Raw genomic sequence first — 15,292 nt, forward strand, 5'->3', positions numbered from 1 at the left:
CATAATCTATCAAATTAAACTTGTTCTTTTTTTGTGTTTTTTCTTTTTCTTTTTTGTGAGTCAAGGAATATTTTCAGAAGACTCAATTGGACAGACTATATTTCCTAGGTCTCCGGAGCCAGTAGTTGCCAACTTGTCTGGTACTAAATTTAATTGCCCGAACGCCCCTCAGAAAAACCAGTGGGGACGACAGTCAAATTTTCCTGAAACATAGTCCACAGTTGCCCCGAATTTAGGTATTTTTAGTTACTACCAATCCAATGAATTTGTGAGTCCTTCGGCCCCAAAAGCCACCAATGATCTTTTGTTCCCTATCCACATCGGCCCTGCTTCTATTCAAGGGGTCGATTCCGTGGCCAAAGTAACCGACAAGCCCAAGTCCGGCAGAGGCGGAACAGAGGGAAGGGCTAGTTGTCCTCTGTCGGTGTTTGGCATCGATCCCAAGCATTCCGATCCAATATTATGGCATCCGTGCAGGCTTCTTCTGAAAATGGCAGCACTCCTCAAAATGGCGGTGTCACGATGACTGCCGTGGCCATAGATAAGGATAAGAACAGCCCGCACGCCGTGAGGTGGGCCATCGATAATTTGATCAACAACATGCAAATCACGCTCATACATGTCCGGCGCAAGGCACATCGTAGGTACCTCCCTCCTTAATTATGTAGTAATATCTCCAGTGTTAGGATCTCACCTCATAAATTAAAATTCGAGAAGAAATGCCCTCAGTATCTTCCTAATTATGTGATAAAACTTGATAAAGCATTATAGGTATTTTGTTATTCATACCATTTGTTTACGTGCGCAGATGACGATGGACATCATCAAATGGATGAACGCGAGCTTTTCGGTGTCTACCGTGGGTATTGCGCTCGCAAAGGGGTAAGAAGTTGGCTGTTCCATGGTGGCATCATGTCCATATGCAGCGTGATTGAGAGCTTATTCGTGAGATCTTTCATTTAATTAGCTTATGAAGTTAATTGATCCAGAGATTTTCTCAATTCAGGTCCAACTGAAGGAGTTGATCATTGACGACAATGATGTCGCGAAAGGAATATTGGAATACATTTCAAATAACTATGTTACGAATATTGTTGTTGGTGCATCTACGAGGAATGCTCTTAGCAGGTACTTTCCCATACGCATATCGCTGGAAGTTTTGTTTCTTAAAAATTTTGTGCAGTTAACAAAAGAGAACTAATTTTCACTTTTAACGAAATGCTTCAGAAAGTTGAAGAACCCCGATGTATCAAATATCCTCGCGAAATCTGCCCCTGATTTTTGCAATGTCTTCGTGATCTCAAAAGGGAGAGTGTCGTCTGCAAAGAAAGCCCAAAGGCAATTTGTTAACAATTCCACACCCCCGAGGACCCCGACTTCTGCAACACCTCCCCCAGCTAATTCTGATCCAGACGACACAATCAGGTACCTATTCATATTATTGGTTCATAACTTCATATGCAAGTGATCTTTAGTCCTTTTATTTCCCTCGTGGCTGTTCTTTCTTAATGTGATTCATTCAAATTAGGGCACCCAGCCACCCACGGCGAAGAAGCATTGGGTCGGATGTATTGATCTCGGAAAGGAAGAGCAATGACTTGAGAGCTCCAAAAGCAGTAGATAGGCACCGAAATCCTAGCCACGTGGACCACTCGGACATCCTGAATCATGGGTTGAGGACTCCGACCTGGGGCCGGGATTCCATCGCTGATAATAGTGAGTTTGGCGAGTTTCCAAGTCCATTAAACTTTGGATCAATGGATCTCACTGCCGACAGGCTAGACTTTAGCATCATCGAAAAAGACTCTCCAACACTTTCAACAACAATTAATCAGTCATCCGTGAGTATCACCAGAGCATTTGGATTGGTTTATTTATTTTTATTTTTAATCTTTGAAAACTGAAAATATTATTCAGGTTGAATGTTTAACTATAAAATTTTTTAAAAAAAATTATAAAGGAAAACATAGAAATCTGACAATAAGTTCATTGAACATTTTAGAGGGAACTCGAGGCCCAGATGAAGAGGCTGAAGCTTGAGCTGAAGCAGACCATGGATATGTACAGCAATGCCTGCAAAGAAGCTATATCTGCCAAGAAGAAGGTAAGCTTATAATGATCATTTGCTGTCTGCTTATTTTCCGTAATTTAGTCGCACTCTGAAATTAATCATTGGGGTTGAATAGGCTGCAGAGCTTCAGCAGCTGAAGATGGAAGAGGCCCGTAAGTTCAAGGAGGCCAGGCTCGCTGAGGAGACAGCCCTTGCCATTGCGGAGATGGAGAAGGCGAAGTGCAAGGCTGCCCTAGAGGCTGCGGAGAAGGCCCAGATGCTCGCTGAGATAGAGGTCCAGAGGAGGAGACAGGCCGAGCTCAAGGCCAAGCTGGAGTCTGAGGAGAAGGACAAGGCACTGTGCACGTACCACCATAATGATGTGCGGTACCGGAAGTACACCCTTGCTGAGATTGAAGAAGCCACCCATAAGTTTTCGAGAGAGCATAAGATCGGGGAGGGTGGGTATGGGCCTGTGTATAAGGGCATTCTCAATCATACCCGCGTCGCAATCAAGGTTTTACGTCCGGATGCCTCACAGGGAAAGAAGCAGTTTCACCAAGAGGTACGAATATGTCTTATTGTTTCATGAAGCAGTTCACATGTATGAACTCTGTGAACTATCATGCAAAGTGGTGTACGCAGAGATCTTATTAACAAGCGTTAATGTTTTAGGTTGAGGTCCTGTGTTCCATGAGACATCCAAACATGGTACTCCTTTTGGGTGCTTGTCCTGAGTACGGGTGCCTGGTATATGAGTATATGGACTTCGGCAGCTTGGAAGATCGACTATTCCAGAAAGGCGACACCCCTCCGATCTCATGGAGAAGGCGGTTCAAAATTGCGGCTGAGGTTGCTACTGCTCTCCTGTTCCTCCACCAAGCCAAGCCAGAGCCGCTGGTGCATCGAGACTTGAAGCCTGCAAACATCCTACTGGACCACAACTACAAGAGCAAGATTAGTGATGTGGGCCTGGCGAGGCTTGTTCCGCCTTCTGTTGTGGATAGCGTGACTCAGTACCACATGACCAATGCTGCAGGAACGTTTTGTTACATTGACCCAGAATACCAACAGACGGGAAAGCTTACCACGAGATCTGACATCTATTCTCTTGGAGTGATGTTTCTTCAAATGATCACGGCGAGGCCCCCAATGGGCCTTGCTCACCAGGTTAAACTTGCAATCGATATAGGTAGGTTCGAGGAGATGCTTGACCCGGCAGTTCGAGATTGGCCAGTTGAGGAGGCACTGGCTTTTGCTGAACTAGCCCTCAGGTGCACGGAGCTTCGGCAAAAGGATAGGCCGGATCTGGGGACTGTCATCGTGCCGGAGCTTAATCGACTGAGAGACTTTGGGAGATTTTATGATCACCATAGAAATAATGGACACGGTACTTCAAAAAGCAGGGATCCACCATCTTCACCTACATCAACCATATGCAGGACAAGTATTGATCAGGTATAGTCCTGGCTATTGAAACACTATGACAGGTGACACTATAACTAGCGAAAAAGGGTGGAAAATGAATGGTTACAAAAAGTTTTGCTCTATGATAATGGGACTTACAGAATTAGTCTACGTATACATTCACAATATTCTCATGGTATAAATTACGTGCTAACCAAGACTATTTCCTAATGCTAGATTGATAACGGAGAAGCATCTACATCATCTTCACCGACTCACAAGGCAGCTGCTGCTGAAGGAGGGATCGACTGAATCATCAATACGGACATTGACATTTGATTCCGTCAGCTTTGTGCAGGTTCGAATGGAAGATGAATCGACGCCAAAGTTTCAAGACACGAATCATCACCTGAGACTTAAAAATTTCCTTGTGTATACAGAAATATGACCCGCAGATGGTTTTAGCATAAATTTTGAACGACCCTTTGGGTGGGGAAAGAACGAGGGGAAACAGTGGGAAATGTGGTAGGGAAAAAATGAAAAGAAACAAAGGAAAATGACCATGTGCATAAGTCAGGGTATTATGATTCCTTCTGTTGTCTTGTAAGAAAGATTAAAACGTATCTCGGAAAACCTCAATTTTCTCATCACTGCATGTGAAACGTGCATTGCTCTTCTGTTTCGGGAAGAATTATGTCGGATGATTATTTTGCGAACTTCACAAAAAGTTCCTGTAAATCAGCTCGTCATTGTTTACCGCATAATATGAATTCTGAATTGAGCATCACATCGCATGCACGTACCAAGATAGGCGTAATGGTTGGATTAAAGGCTTACACGTTAACAAGTTAATGGCTCGTCATTTGAGATTAGTCCGCTTAAGTCTGTAATTCAGGTAATGAGTGGTTTAATTGAGTGTCGATTGTTCCTCTGCTTGTGCTAGTGATAAGCGGTTTTTCTTATATTATAGTTATTCGTAATTCGGGAGGCACTTTATTGTCATATCAATCCTTCTCCATCTTATCTATTATCGTTGACGGATGAAATTGTGTTACCCAATTTCCATTTACTTTGGAAAAATTCAACCGTTTATGCAATAACAGGTTCATGAGGCATTCATGACCGTTGGATCAGCATTTAGGAGTTGACCCCAAACTGATTCTACAGTCATCAAGAACTTCATGAGCATGGACCATAGAATTTCTCATTTACTTTCTCCTAATTTAATTAAGGGGGAGTTTGGTTCGCTTAATCTTAAATTACATGGAATGTTAGATTATAGGGAAAGTAAGTCCATGAAATGTCATATTACAAGGAACATGATGATATTACTATGTTTGGTAAATTATTATGTATTTGATAAAGTATAAGATAATTTGAGATTGTCACGTTTGTTATATTAAATAAATCGATTGAAAAGTAAAATAATTTTGCAATTATACCCCTTATTTATATGGTTATTATGCTAAATGTTTATTTTTAATATTGTTTTTTTATTTTAAATATATATATATTTGTTATATGTTTATAAAAATATTTATTTAAATATTTATATTAAATACGAATATAAATATACAAAAATAAAATAAAATATATTTAGTATAAATATTTATATTTATATAAATACATAAATATAATATATAAATGTATAATATATAATATTTATAATATATATAAGAATGAGATCGGTGTAATCTCTAGGGGGCATTTGGGTCAATGTAATCTAGGTGGGAATTTCGAATTCCCACCTAGATTACGCCCTCAATTACATCATCTGAGTGCAATTTAGAGCCTGAGAATTTCGTTTGGGCTTTCCCGGGCCTTATGGTGTAATCTCAAAATATAGCTTGGTATTTTGAGATTACAACATGGGTGTAATCTCTTTCTTTAATATATATTTATATAAATATAAGTATATTTATATAGATATAAACATAATGTAATATAATATAAATATTTTTATATACATTAAATATAAATATTTTTGTAAATATTTTTGATAGATTTTTAAATAAAATATTTGTATAAACATATATTTATATAAATATTAATACTTATATAAAAATATATTTAAAATTAAAAAAATAATAATAAATAATATATAGGGGTGTATTTGTAAACTTACTATACGTTCCCATTGATTTACTTAATATACCATACGTACCAATCTCATATTACCTGATACTTTCCCAAATACACAATAACTTACTAAACACAGTAATGTCATAGACCTTGTAATGTAACATTCCTAGGCTATCTTTCCCTGCAATTTGACATTCCTTATAATCTAACATTCTAGCGATCCAGACAACCTCTAAATACCAAACTTGAGGGCGTAATCTCCAGATGGTGTAATCTCATAAGGCCCAGAGAAAGTCCAAATAAAATTCCTAGGCTCCAAATTATGCCCAAACGTGTAATGCGTAATCTAGGTGGGAATCCGAAATTCCCACCTCAATTATCAAGAACCAAACGTCACCAAAGAGTCGAAAATGGACACCTGAAGTGGAAAGTATGGCCAGGAGAAATTCCTCTTCTACTTATCTGCTTTTCTTTGTAAGATTGCCTTGCCAGACTGTTTTTTTTTTTTCTGAATAAAATACTTTATTAATAGGTGGATGTGTTTACATTGATTCCTAAACTTACATCTGGATATCTCTCAAAAGTGCAAACCGAATGTAAATTTGACGAGGAGCCATATTGACCCAAGTCGTGAGTTAGGGAATTATCCGGGCACATCAGTTTTTCAGACTATTGGAGCGTAATCATTGATGAAAGTTTTGGAAGACATGGTGAAAGAAAATTGTACGTTTCTAGGGAAGGAAAGAGAGAAAAAAAAAAAAGGGAGAGTGTTGAAAATAGAAAGAAAGAGGGCCTAGGATTCCATCTCCACTACAGTAGGAAAATAACAAGAAGGATGAAGGAACACAGGCGTAGAATTTTCTGCATCTTCCCCGAGCTATATTCACGTTCACAGTAAGATTGATTACAATTGGAAGGATCTTTAGATACGAATTTATAATGATCTAGGGTGGTAAAAATGATCGTTTTACTATTACAATAATTAGAAACACGTGTATAGACGTGCACATAATTGATTATCTCATGTCGAGAAAAAATTTCAGGGGTCGGAACTTGGAAGGCATCAAAATTACCTTTAGAACATACCCATCATTTCTCAAAAAAAAAAAATGCAAGGAATTTCTCTGCTTTATTAAGACAGCAAAGGACCATAATATCCCGAAAGTGACAGGTACAAATCTGCTTTTTATGAGGTTAGTGGTGGCATCGGGGGGCAGCCACTCGGTCAGAAAGGAGATCTCAACTTGTTATGAAATTGTGCATCCATGATGGCCCTTGTCAATTGTCACCAATGCTGAAAAGGCACGGAATGAGGTATGGTTTATGAATAATCTTGCCAAAAAGGCAGTTTTACCATCTAAATAGTATAATCATGTATGTGTAGGTTTTAATTTTTTGGTAGAATATAATTGTAGAAAATGTATTGTACTCTCATCCTCAGTATTAACAAAAAATAAAATATTTTAAATTAAAGTTATATACTTTCAAAATTTATATTCCATTATACAAAATTCATAGATATCCCTTTATAAATAAAAAGAAAAAGGCTACGTACTTTTAGAACAATCATGCTTATAGCCACTTTAAATAACCACGGTTAAGTTTTTGTCTCAAAAATATTTTTTGATGTCGGAAAAATGAAAAAGTTAATTTTAGGAATTAAAAGATTGAGAAAAGTGGTGTCAAGGCCAACGCCGACCACCACTGCTAAGAAGAAGTCATATTGCTCTCAGCGTTGAACGCACCTTTATCTGTTCATCTATTAGTTTTCTTTTATAATTTTATTATTTTTTAGTACTATTTTTATTTTAATAATTTTTCATAAAAATTAATATAAAACTAACCAAAAATAGACGTGAAAGGATAAAAAAAATTTAACAAAAAAAATGAAAAATTCAAAGAAAAGTTCATAATTGGCTATAAAAGAAACAATTTTGAAGGTGCATATTAATTTTTAACAACTCTTGTTTTTAACTACATTTAAGGGGGGAAAAAAAGTAAAATACATGCTTACTTTTCGAAATTAAGCTACCTAAAACTATATAGGATTGAGGGAAGGCGCATGATCCTAACCATGATAGGAGAAAAGACAATAATGGGATATATATAGGGCCTGTTTGTTTTCGTAGTCTAATTTTATAATCATGATTTTGATTTTAACTCTACTCACTACACAATAAAAACACACGTTTTTCCAAATCAAATTTATAATACCATCTCATTTGTCCTTTTCCAATCAAAATCAAAATTAAAATTAAAGTTACTTTAACTCTGAAATCAAACTCTTTCATATAGTCTCAATAATGAGAATTAGTCATTCGGTAGGTGAACCTTTCGCTTTTGAATTGTGGGAAAGAGACGCTGCACTCCTTTTTTTATTTTTTCTTTTTTTTTTAAATGAAAAAGTGCTTTGTTGCGGTCGCAAGTTCTAGCACCTAGGCAAAGCCCCACATTCCTCTAATTGCCACATATTTCCAATTGGCAGGAAAACCACTGAGCAATAATGGACGAACGGTTCTTGGATGGTAGCACGACGAGTGTCATACTTCGGGGGTTCTATGAAAGGTTGGGATCTAAAGACCCATTTAAGAGACACAAGAATTCTCAAACGTGGTGATTGATGCTGCATTTAACTCGCTTTTCCATCTATCCAGGAAAGGAAAAACTCTTTATCATAATTTCATTATAGGAAAATTCTAATATGACCGTATGTTCCAGTGATACGCGGTCTCCCTGCCGTCAGATGCATAGTGCGTCGTGGGATCGACACGCATCCAACGCGTGGGATACCATGTCCCGCTGATACACAGTCATAATAGTCAGACCGCTGATTATATATAGAAAATGGGTTTCTTATATCTTAAACAGTAAGAGATGTTTCCTTAAACTAACTGCTCGTACATTTATGTAAATCTAGGTACTAATGAATGTATGTTGGAAAAGAAGCTAGAAAGGAGCAGTATAGTTTTCAGTTGAGTTCAGGCAAAGTAGAACCCTTCAAGTTTACCAGTGACTTTGTTTGTCTATTGAAAAAATCATGCTCAATTTTAACTTCATTTTACTATTATTTCAATTCAACAACACAATCATTACTCTCTTTTTTTTTATCAATGTAAAAATAAGTTATCTCACGTACTTTTTCTTAACCATTATTACAATTAATCTCTTAATATTAAATTTTCTCAACTATTTATTACTTTTTTTTCAATTTAATAATACAATCATTACTTTTTTATCTTCTTTAATTTAGTAATAAATTTTCTCATATATTTTTTCTTAATCAATTATTACAACCAACTTTTTAATAATAAATTTCCCTAACTACTGTTATCTTCTTTGTTTTTTCTTGCTAGATAAAGAACTATTGTTGTCTTCATTTCATAGAATTAAGTATAATCATATTCTACTCCGTTGCCAAACACCACCTAGGTTACTTCAGCCCCTGTAATAGTAGTAATTTTTAGAGCAAATTGAAATAACCTAGTAAACTTGAAGTGACTCATTCACCAAAAAAAAAAATTTGAACTGATTCTACTTTGCCTAAATTCAATTGAAAGTACTGCTCCTTTGAAGTGATTATCAAAGATATTTGACAATTGTCATTATTAATATTCAAAACTTAGAATTATAACATACCAAACTCTGAATTCAGTACCTCACAACAAAAATTTTGATGAACTAAATCTTATGAAAAACGACTTGTTGCGATAAAAATTGATCAATGCAAGTGCACTTTATCAAATAAGTAATATAGAGTGAGCAAGAGTATCGTCCCACAGAGATTGGTCTAAAACTTACTAAGTACTAAAACTATCACAATTAACTTTTATGCAGACAATTAGTTTTTTGAGGGAGTAGGTTAAACTAAAGCTGAACTAAACTTAAGCAACGAGATAAATAAGAGTAAAAATCAATGGAGATAACCTAGGACTATCAATTTCACCTAGTACCTTATGCAGAATCAATCATTCTCTCTTTATTCTATCGAATTCTCAAATTACTAACCTAGGGTTTTATAAATCTTCCAACGCCTCTTTCGAGTGTCGCATAAATGTATACTTTGTATCGAATTAACTACTATATTCCTATGCAATCAATAAGCGGCGGCCTATTAATTATTAACCCCTAATTGGCTACCTAAGGCGTTTGGGTATATTATTATTCCTCACACGAATTAGTCGGTTTTCCATCTCAAACTAAACTTAGGCTATCTTATCCATGGCTTAACCTAGAATGTCTTTCCCAAGTACATCTAGATTTCCTAATCAAATTAATTAGTGATCAAGCAATTAATCGCATTAAGAACAAGATAGGACAAGCAATTCAATCGAATTCAATAGATATAGAGAAGATAATTCACAATTATATATATATATATATATATATATATAAATACTAGGTTTCATTGAAGCCCTAAAAAAAAGAGTTTAGTTCATGATCGAAAGTGTAAACATCTATTCCCAAAAGATAAACATAGTCATGACCACAAAAATCAAAGGAAAACGAGATGAAAAACGAGAAGAAGATGAAGTAGTTGGTCTTCCAACTCGAGCCACCGTCGTCATGATCTCGATCTCTACTGAAAGCTTGGTCTCCGAGCTCTGCGTTCTCTCCCTCCAAATGTTAGACGTTCAGCTCTCTTCCCTCTGCTAATGTTTAGCATAAAAAGAAATCTAAACAAATCCGCAAAGATCTCTCAATCTAAAAGAATTGGTTTCGTAATTTAAACCATCCCAATTGAATTTTTCTATCTCCCAAAATATCATAACCATCTAATTTGAAAAAGTTAAGCTTGTGTTTGGTTTTCGAGTTAGATCGTGATTCAATTCAACTTGATTTTGCGTAGTAATTGCAAGTGTTGACAAATATATTGATATATGAGATTATATATATATATATATGTGTGAAAGTATATGGTGAATTTATTATTAAAAAATTGAGTGTAAAAATGGTTAAAAAAAAATATGAGTGAGAAATTATATCGTTGAATTGTACAAAAGATAAAACAATAATAATTATATCGTTAAATTTGAAAAATAATAGAATTAAGTTATGTAGAATTAGATTAGTATTCTAAAAATAAATGAAGATATCTAATTAGATTATTATTCCAAAAATAAATGAAGATATCTCCCCAATAATAGCCTCCTCTTAAAATCCTTAAAACCCAAGAAAAAACCCGAATAAAGCAAAATCAATGCAGTTCAACAGATCTGGACGGCCCCAGCCCTCCTTTTTCACGGCTGTGGCCCTTCAAATCTGTATTTGCTTCACTGCATGCTGAACTTCAAGTAGTTGTATCTTTTTTGTCTGAGCTCCAAACGATGAATAGTTTGAATCGCTGCGCTCCAGACTCAATGAGCTTTCCAACCATATGTAATTTGCACCAATTAGTCGAGTTTAACCTGTCCAAAAAATAAAAAACTTCGAGATTGTAAAAGCTTGATTTATGAACTACTTCGAAAAACACCTAAAAACTAACCAAAAAACGGTTAAACTCTACATATAATGAATGTAAACTAAACTATAAACCTATTAAAACTAACTTAAACTAGAGAATCTAACTCCAAATAAACCTATAAAAGGTACCGCATAATTATATTTTCATAAACTTAACATAACTCTAGAAACTCTTTTGAAAAATCATATGGGCAAGCAAACATGTCATTGCATCAACATGCGTATGCTCACATTCCGATTTTAATTTCGATTTTGCGTGCTCAGCATTGCTAGTGATAGCCTAGGAAAAGAAATTAAGGAAAACAGAAAATCTCATTTCAAATAACCGGTGGTGGGGGATAAAAAACGAAATATATAATCCTCTGCCTTTATCCCAAAATAAAAATAAAAAAGGGAAAAGGAAAGGAAGAAAGAGGACACTCAAAAAAGACGTACACTTTTTCAAACTCACTGTACTCCTCCTATCTCTGACACGAAAGTGGAAAATTTTGATCAATTTCCCCTTTCCCTAAAGGAGTATTGACCCATTGAAGATTCCGAGATAATATACCTCTCAAAGGCAAAAACAACATATAAAACCTAGAAGCCATATTATGTAATGGCCAAGTAATTTGTCTTTTTTTTTTTTGAAAAAAAAGAGTGTAGTGGAATGATATATATTTTCCTCTAAAAAATAGGAGGTGTTAGATTTCATTTTCGTCAATGGAATTACTAGGAGTTCTATTTATTTGTGCTAATTTCATTGGCCTTTACAGGAGCATTTCAATTTCGAGCCGCGAAACAAGTTGATGTTCGAGCGAAGATCTGTCTCATCTAAAAGCTGATGACAACCTCGTGATCAAAAGAATGATATATTATATAATAACAGAGCTCTCACTATTGAATCAATCAATGCTAGATATAGAGACAGAGCTCTCCTTGACTAATTGCCGAAATGAGGGGGCCGACATTGTCCTTAACACAAGGAGGAATAGAGGGAGCGGATGTCTTTCTTCAGCTTTACAGCAATAACCCACAAAGGTCCAATAACCGAAGCATCTGAATCCAACTTTTCAAAGAAATTAAAGCCATATCTTATTAAAAAAAATGCATATCACTCGAATCGATTTCTATGAATATTTAATATCCGTGGTCCGACGGTAAGCAACTTTGATATATCTGGCGTCGATTGGAGTAAAATACGAACTTATTATCATTAATCAGAGCAGAACCTAGCAGACTGGACCATAACTAGGGCTACACATCAGCATGAGAGCCCTCGATGTCAAATATGCGAATCATCTTCTCTTAAAAGAATGTATCTAACTAGTTAGATTACATGACTATCATTGTCGATTGAGAAGGGTTAAAGCGTGTAGAGATATTTTGGGTCTGTTTGGAAACAGAGTTTATCACTGAACCCAAGCCTAATTTGTATAACCTAAGCGATGTAATAATTGAATCATATCCGAAGCAAAAAAGCGTTAATCTTCCATTTTAATTACCCTCACTGGTATAAATTACTCGTAATATGAAGGATGGACCAGCTAGCGACCGCGAAAGTGTACATATTTTAATTATAGATCCGGCCGAAGACCCAAGACCTCATCCGAAAAGGGTAGAGAGCATCCACAAATCCACAAAGAAGATAAGCGTTTGCAAGATTTTTGAAGGTACTATGTGCTCCGATACTACAAAAGTCCAACCCCTACATATTGACTATGACACTGTGTGCGTAAGCAAAAGGACAACCCAAACCCTAATGCTTCTTCTATGTTCCATTTCAATATGGCTCACCTAAGACTACGTCCCCTTCCATGGTCTCTTGTATGGATCATGTTGCCGCTTCTCAATGTTCTCATCATGCTTCCTCTTATGACCTCTCAGCAAGACCCAACGGGGAACCCGGCAACATCCTACTCTCCGCCTACCTCGTATGGCACGGTATGCATAAGCGACTGCCCTACCTGTCCTCTCATTTGCACGCCACCCCCTTCGTCACCTGAAGAGCCCTATGTGTCCCCTCCGCTCTTGCTGCCGCCGCCATCATCACCGCCGGCAGGCCGGCACCACCACTCACCGCCGCCCCAGCCGTACTTCTCTCCTCCGCCACCAGGCCTCCCTACCCTTCCAACTCCGCCACCACCATTCAAGTACTCCAATACGCCACCTGAGTACGGGTATGCCCCGCCATCAATGGGTGGCCTGCTCCTGCCACCCCCTCCACCGTTCAAGTACTCCAGCACGCCATTCTCGAGCCCCGCACCGCCCAATTCAATTCCCCCCCACGACTACGCCTACCCTTACTACTATTACTATGCCTCAAAAGCGGCTACTGTTCATCATGGTCATGTCTTTCCGCTTTTCATTGTGTCATTGATGTTCTTGAGCATGATCTGGTAAAGGTTTTGGGACTGTAATTGCTAATTTGTTAGCTAATTTTGATTGTGATATATGATGAGTAGATGAAGTGTTTTTAGTCCCTTAGGTTAACTCTGATCTGTTTATAAATCTCAGCTTTGTTGGTTTCATTTGCAGGTCTTATGATAAGTTTCTGCCGAGTCAATTGTGGTCAAGTGATTTCTAATAAATGACACCCTCAGTTATCCTTCTTTTTTTTATTCCCTTAAGGAAAAATCATTATTCTTTTCGAGCAATGCTCTATCTCCGAATTTGGAAGTTTGGAAGGTGTCAATGGGGGCAAAGTTGTAATTAAAAGCAAGAAGAGGGGGCATTATTTAATTATGAGATTTTTGCAGGACTAGGAGGACTTGTAAATTGATTTGAGCAATTTATTTGTCAATAACAAAGAAACGCTTTCTTTGCTCAGTTGTAAACTTCAGTCCTCCGTCAACGAATTTACCTGCAGACTGCAGTGCAAGGATTCAGAACTATTATTGAAAGCGCATCATGGCTAGGGCAAATTGACGTCTGTATATGATTAGTTTTAGTCAATAGGCTGAGAATATCGCGCGGTTTCATTGAAAAAGAAAAATATTGGCAAAGAAATTATACATCCAAATTAAGATTCTATGCCCTGTTTGGACTCAGGAACATTGTTATCAGAACCGGACCGGACCGGCCGGTTCGATGGGTCGGACAGGGAACCGGCACCAAGTCCGGTCCGGTTCGCCTAAAAACCGAAATGGCAACTTTGAACCGTCGGACCCATTGAACCGGCCGGTTTTAAGCAAAATTTCATTAAACCGGCCGGTTCTATGGGTTTCCTATTTAATGTAAAAATTGGTTGGTTGTGTAAAAATTTTAACTCATGACCTCTTGCTTTTCATATTAGCATACTACCAACCAAGCCACCACCACTTTTTTTGTTCTTTTAACTCTACTTTTAAGTACTTATTAAAATAAAATATTTATTTTGAAGTAAGAAATATTAAATATAGATACTTTCTTATACTATTGTTATATTTCTTTAAAATCATCATACTTTTATCTTAATTATCATAATTTTTTTAATAATATGAATATTTATTTTATTTTAAATAAACGAGCGGTTCGACCCATCGAACCCCCGGTTGGACCCATAAACCCATGACCCCGTACCCCTTCCGGTTCATCATCCGGTCCGGTTCTGATAACACTGCTCAGGAACAAAAAATTTTAACTTTAACTTTAACTCAACACACTATACAATAAAAATACACATTTTTCAATTCAAAAATTTAAACTTTAACTTTAATTCAACACACTACACAATAAAAACACACGTTTCCCAAGTCAAATTTATAATCACATCTCATTTGTCCTTTTTCACAATCAAAATCAAAATCAAAATCAAAGTTACTTTTAACTCTAAATCCAAACGCACTCTAAAAGATCGATCATATAGAAGATTAGGGTTTGATTTGGAAGTGTTATTGCTAAAATAAAAGTATTGAAGTATAATTATTGAAAAATAAGTATTGATTTTATGATAAGTAAAAATATTTGGGAGATAATAATTTGAAACTGTTAAAATTAAAATTAATATTTAAATTAGAGAATAAGCGGAAACAGTTTTTGTAAGTACCTATTCAACATGTTAGAGAAAATCACCAAACACTGCTTCTAGTGAAAACTCAATAAAATAAGCACTTATCCAACTGCCATTGCACTCCCAAACGAAGCCTAAGGCATCCAACGGTTCAGGAGAAGAGGGATCTCCGCTCCGAAGAAACAAATGCATTTCTAATTATAAAGGATTGTTACATTTTGGGTGGATCAAATTATCACACTTTTTCTTTTTTCTTGTTTCTCTCTCTTATTTACGTTTTTGCCTCCTTCAATTGGTAAAACGAAAGCCACTAGTATGAAAGA

General features: G+C 36.5%; 2 protein-coding genes across 2 annotated transcripts; both read left to right on the forward strand.

The window, feature by feature from the left end:
* The first annotated feature begins 327 nt into the window (after window positions 1–327).
* On the forward strand, window positions 328–4,034 carry LOC116203811 (U-box domain-containing protein 52-like). Its single transcript, XM_031535751.1, has 9 exons — window positions 328–640; window positions 809–882; window positions 1,007–1,128; window positions 1,228–1,425; window positions 1,529–1,841; window positions 2,003–2,104; window positions 2,187–2,615; window positions 2,726–3,508; window positions 3,695–4,034. Exons 1-9 carry the CDS (start codon window positions 463–465, stop codon window positions 3,767–3,769), a joined length of 2,274 nt encoding a protein of 757 aa, XP_031391611.1. The 5' UTR covers window positions 328–462; the 3' UTR covers window positions 3,770–4,034.
* An 8,681-nt stretch (window positions 4,035–12,715) lies between these two features.
* Window positions 12,716–13,544, forward strand: LOC116197560 (extensin-like). Its single transcript, XM_031527737.1, has one exon. The coding sequence runs from the start codon at window positions 12,752–12,754 to the stop codon at window positions 13,379–13,381; it is 630 nt and encodes a 209-aa protein (XP_031383597.1). The 5' UTR covers window positions 12,716–12,751; the 3' UTR covers window positions 13,382–13,544.
* The last annotated feature ends 1,748 nt before the right edge of the window (window positions 13,545–15,292 follow it).

Source organism: Punica granatum, chromosome 1 (assembly GCF_007655135.1).
Source record: "Punica granatum isolate Tunisia-2019 chromosome 1, ASM765513v2, whole genome shotgun sequence".
NCBI classification, from domain to species: domain Eukaryota; kingdom Viridiplantae; phylum Streptophyta; class Magnoliopsida; order Myrtales; family Lythraceae; genus Punica; species Punica granatum.

What these genes read in the sequence shown, in the direction of transcription:
- LOC116197560 (XM_031527737.1), top strand. Translation starts at nt 12,752, where the DNA reads ATGTTCCATTTCAATATGGCTCACCTAAGACTACGTCCCCTTCCATGG.
- LOC116203811 (XM_031535751.1), top strand. Translation starts at nt 463, where the DNA reads ATGGCATCCGTGCAGGCTTCTTCTGAAAATGGCAGCACTCCTCAAAAT. An exon ending in GATCCAGACGACACAATCAG is followed by an intron (nt 1,426 to 1,528) that starts GTACCTATTCAT and finishes CATTCAAATTAG; the next exon opens with GGCACCCAGCCACCCACGGC. An exon ending in CTATATCTGCCAAGAAGAAG is followed by an intron (nt 2,105 to 2,186) that starts GTAAGCTTATAA and finishes GGGGTTGAATAG; the next exon opens with GCTGCAGAGCTTCAGCAGCT.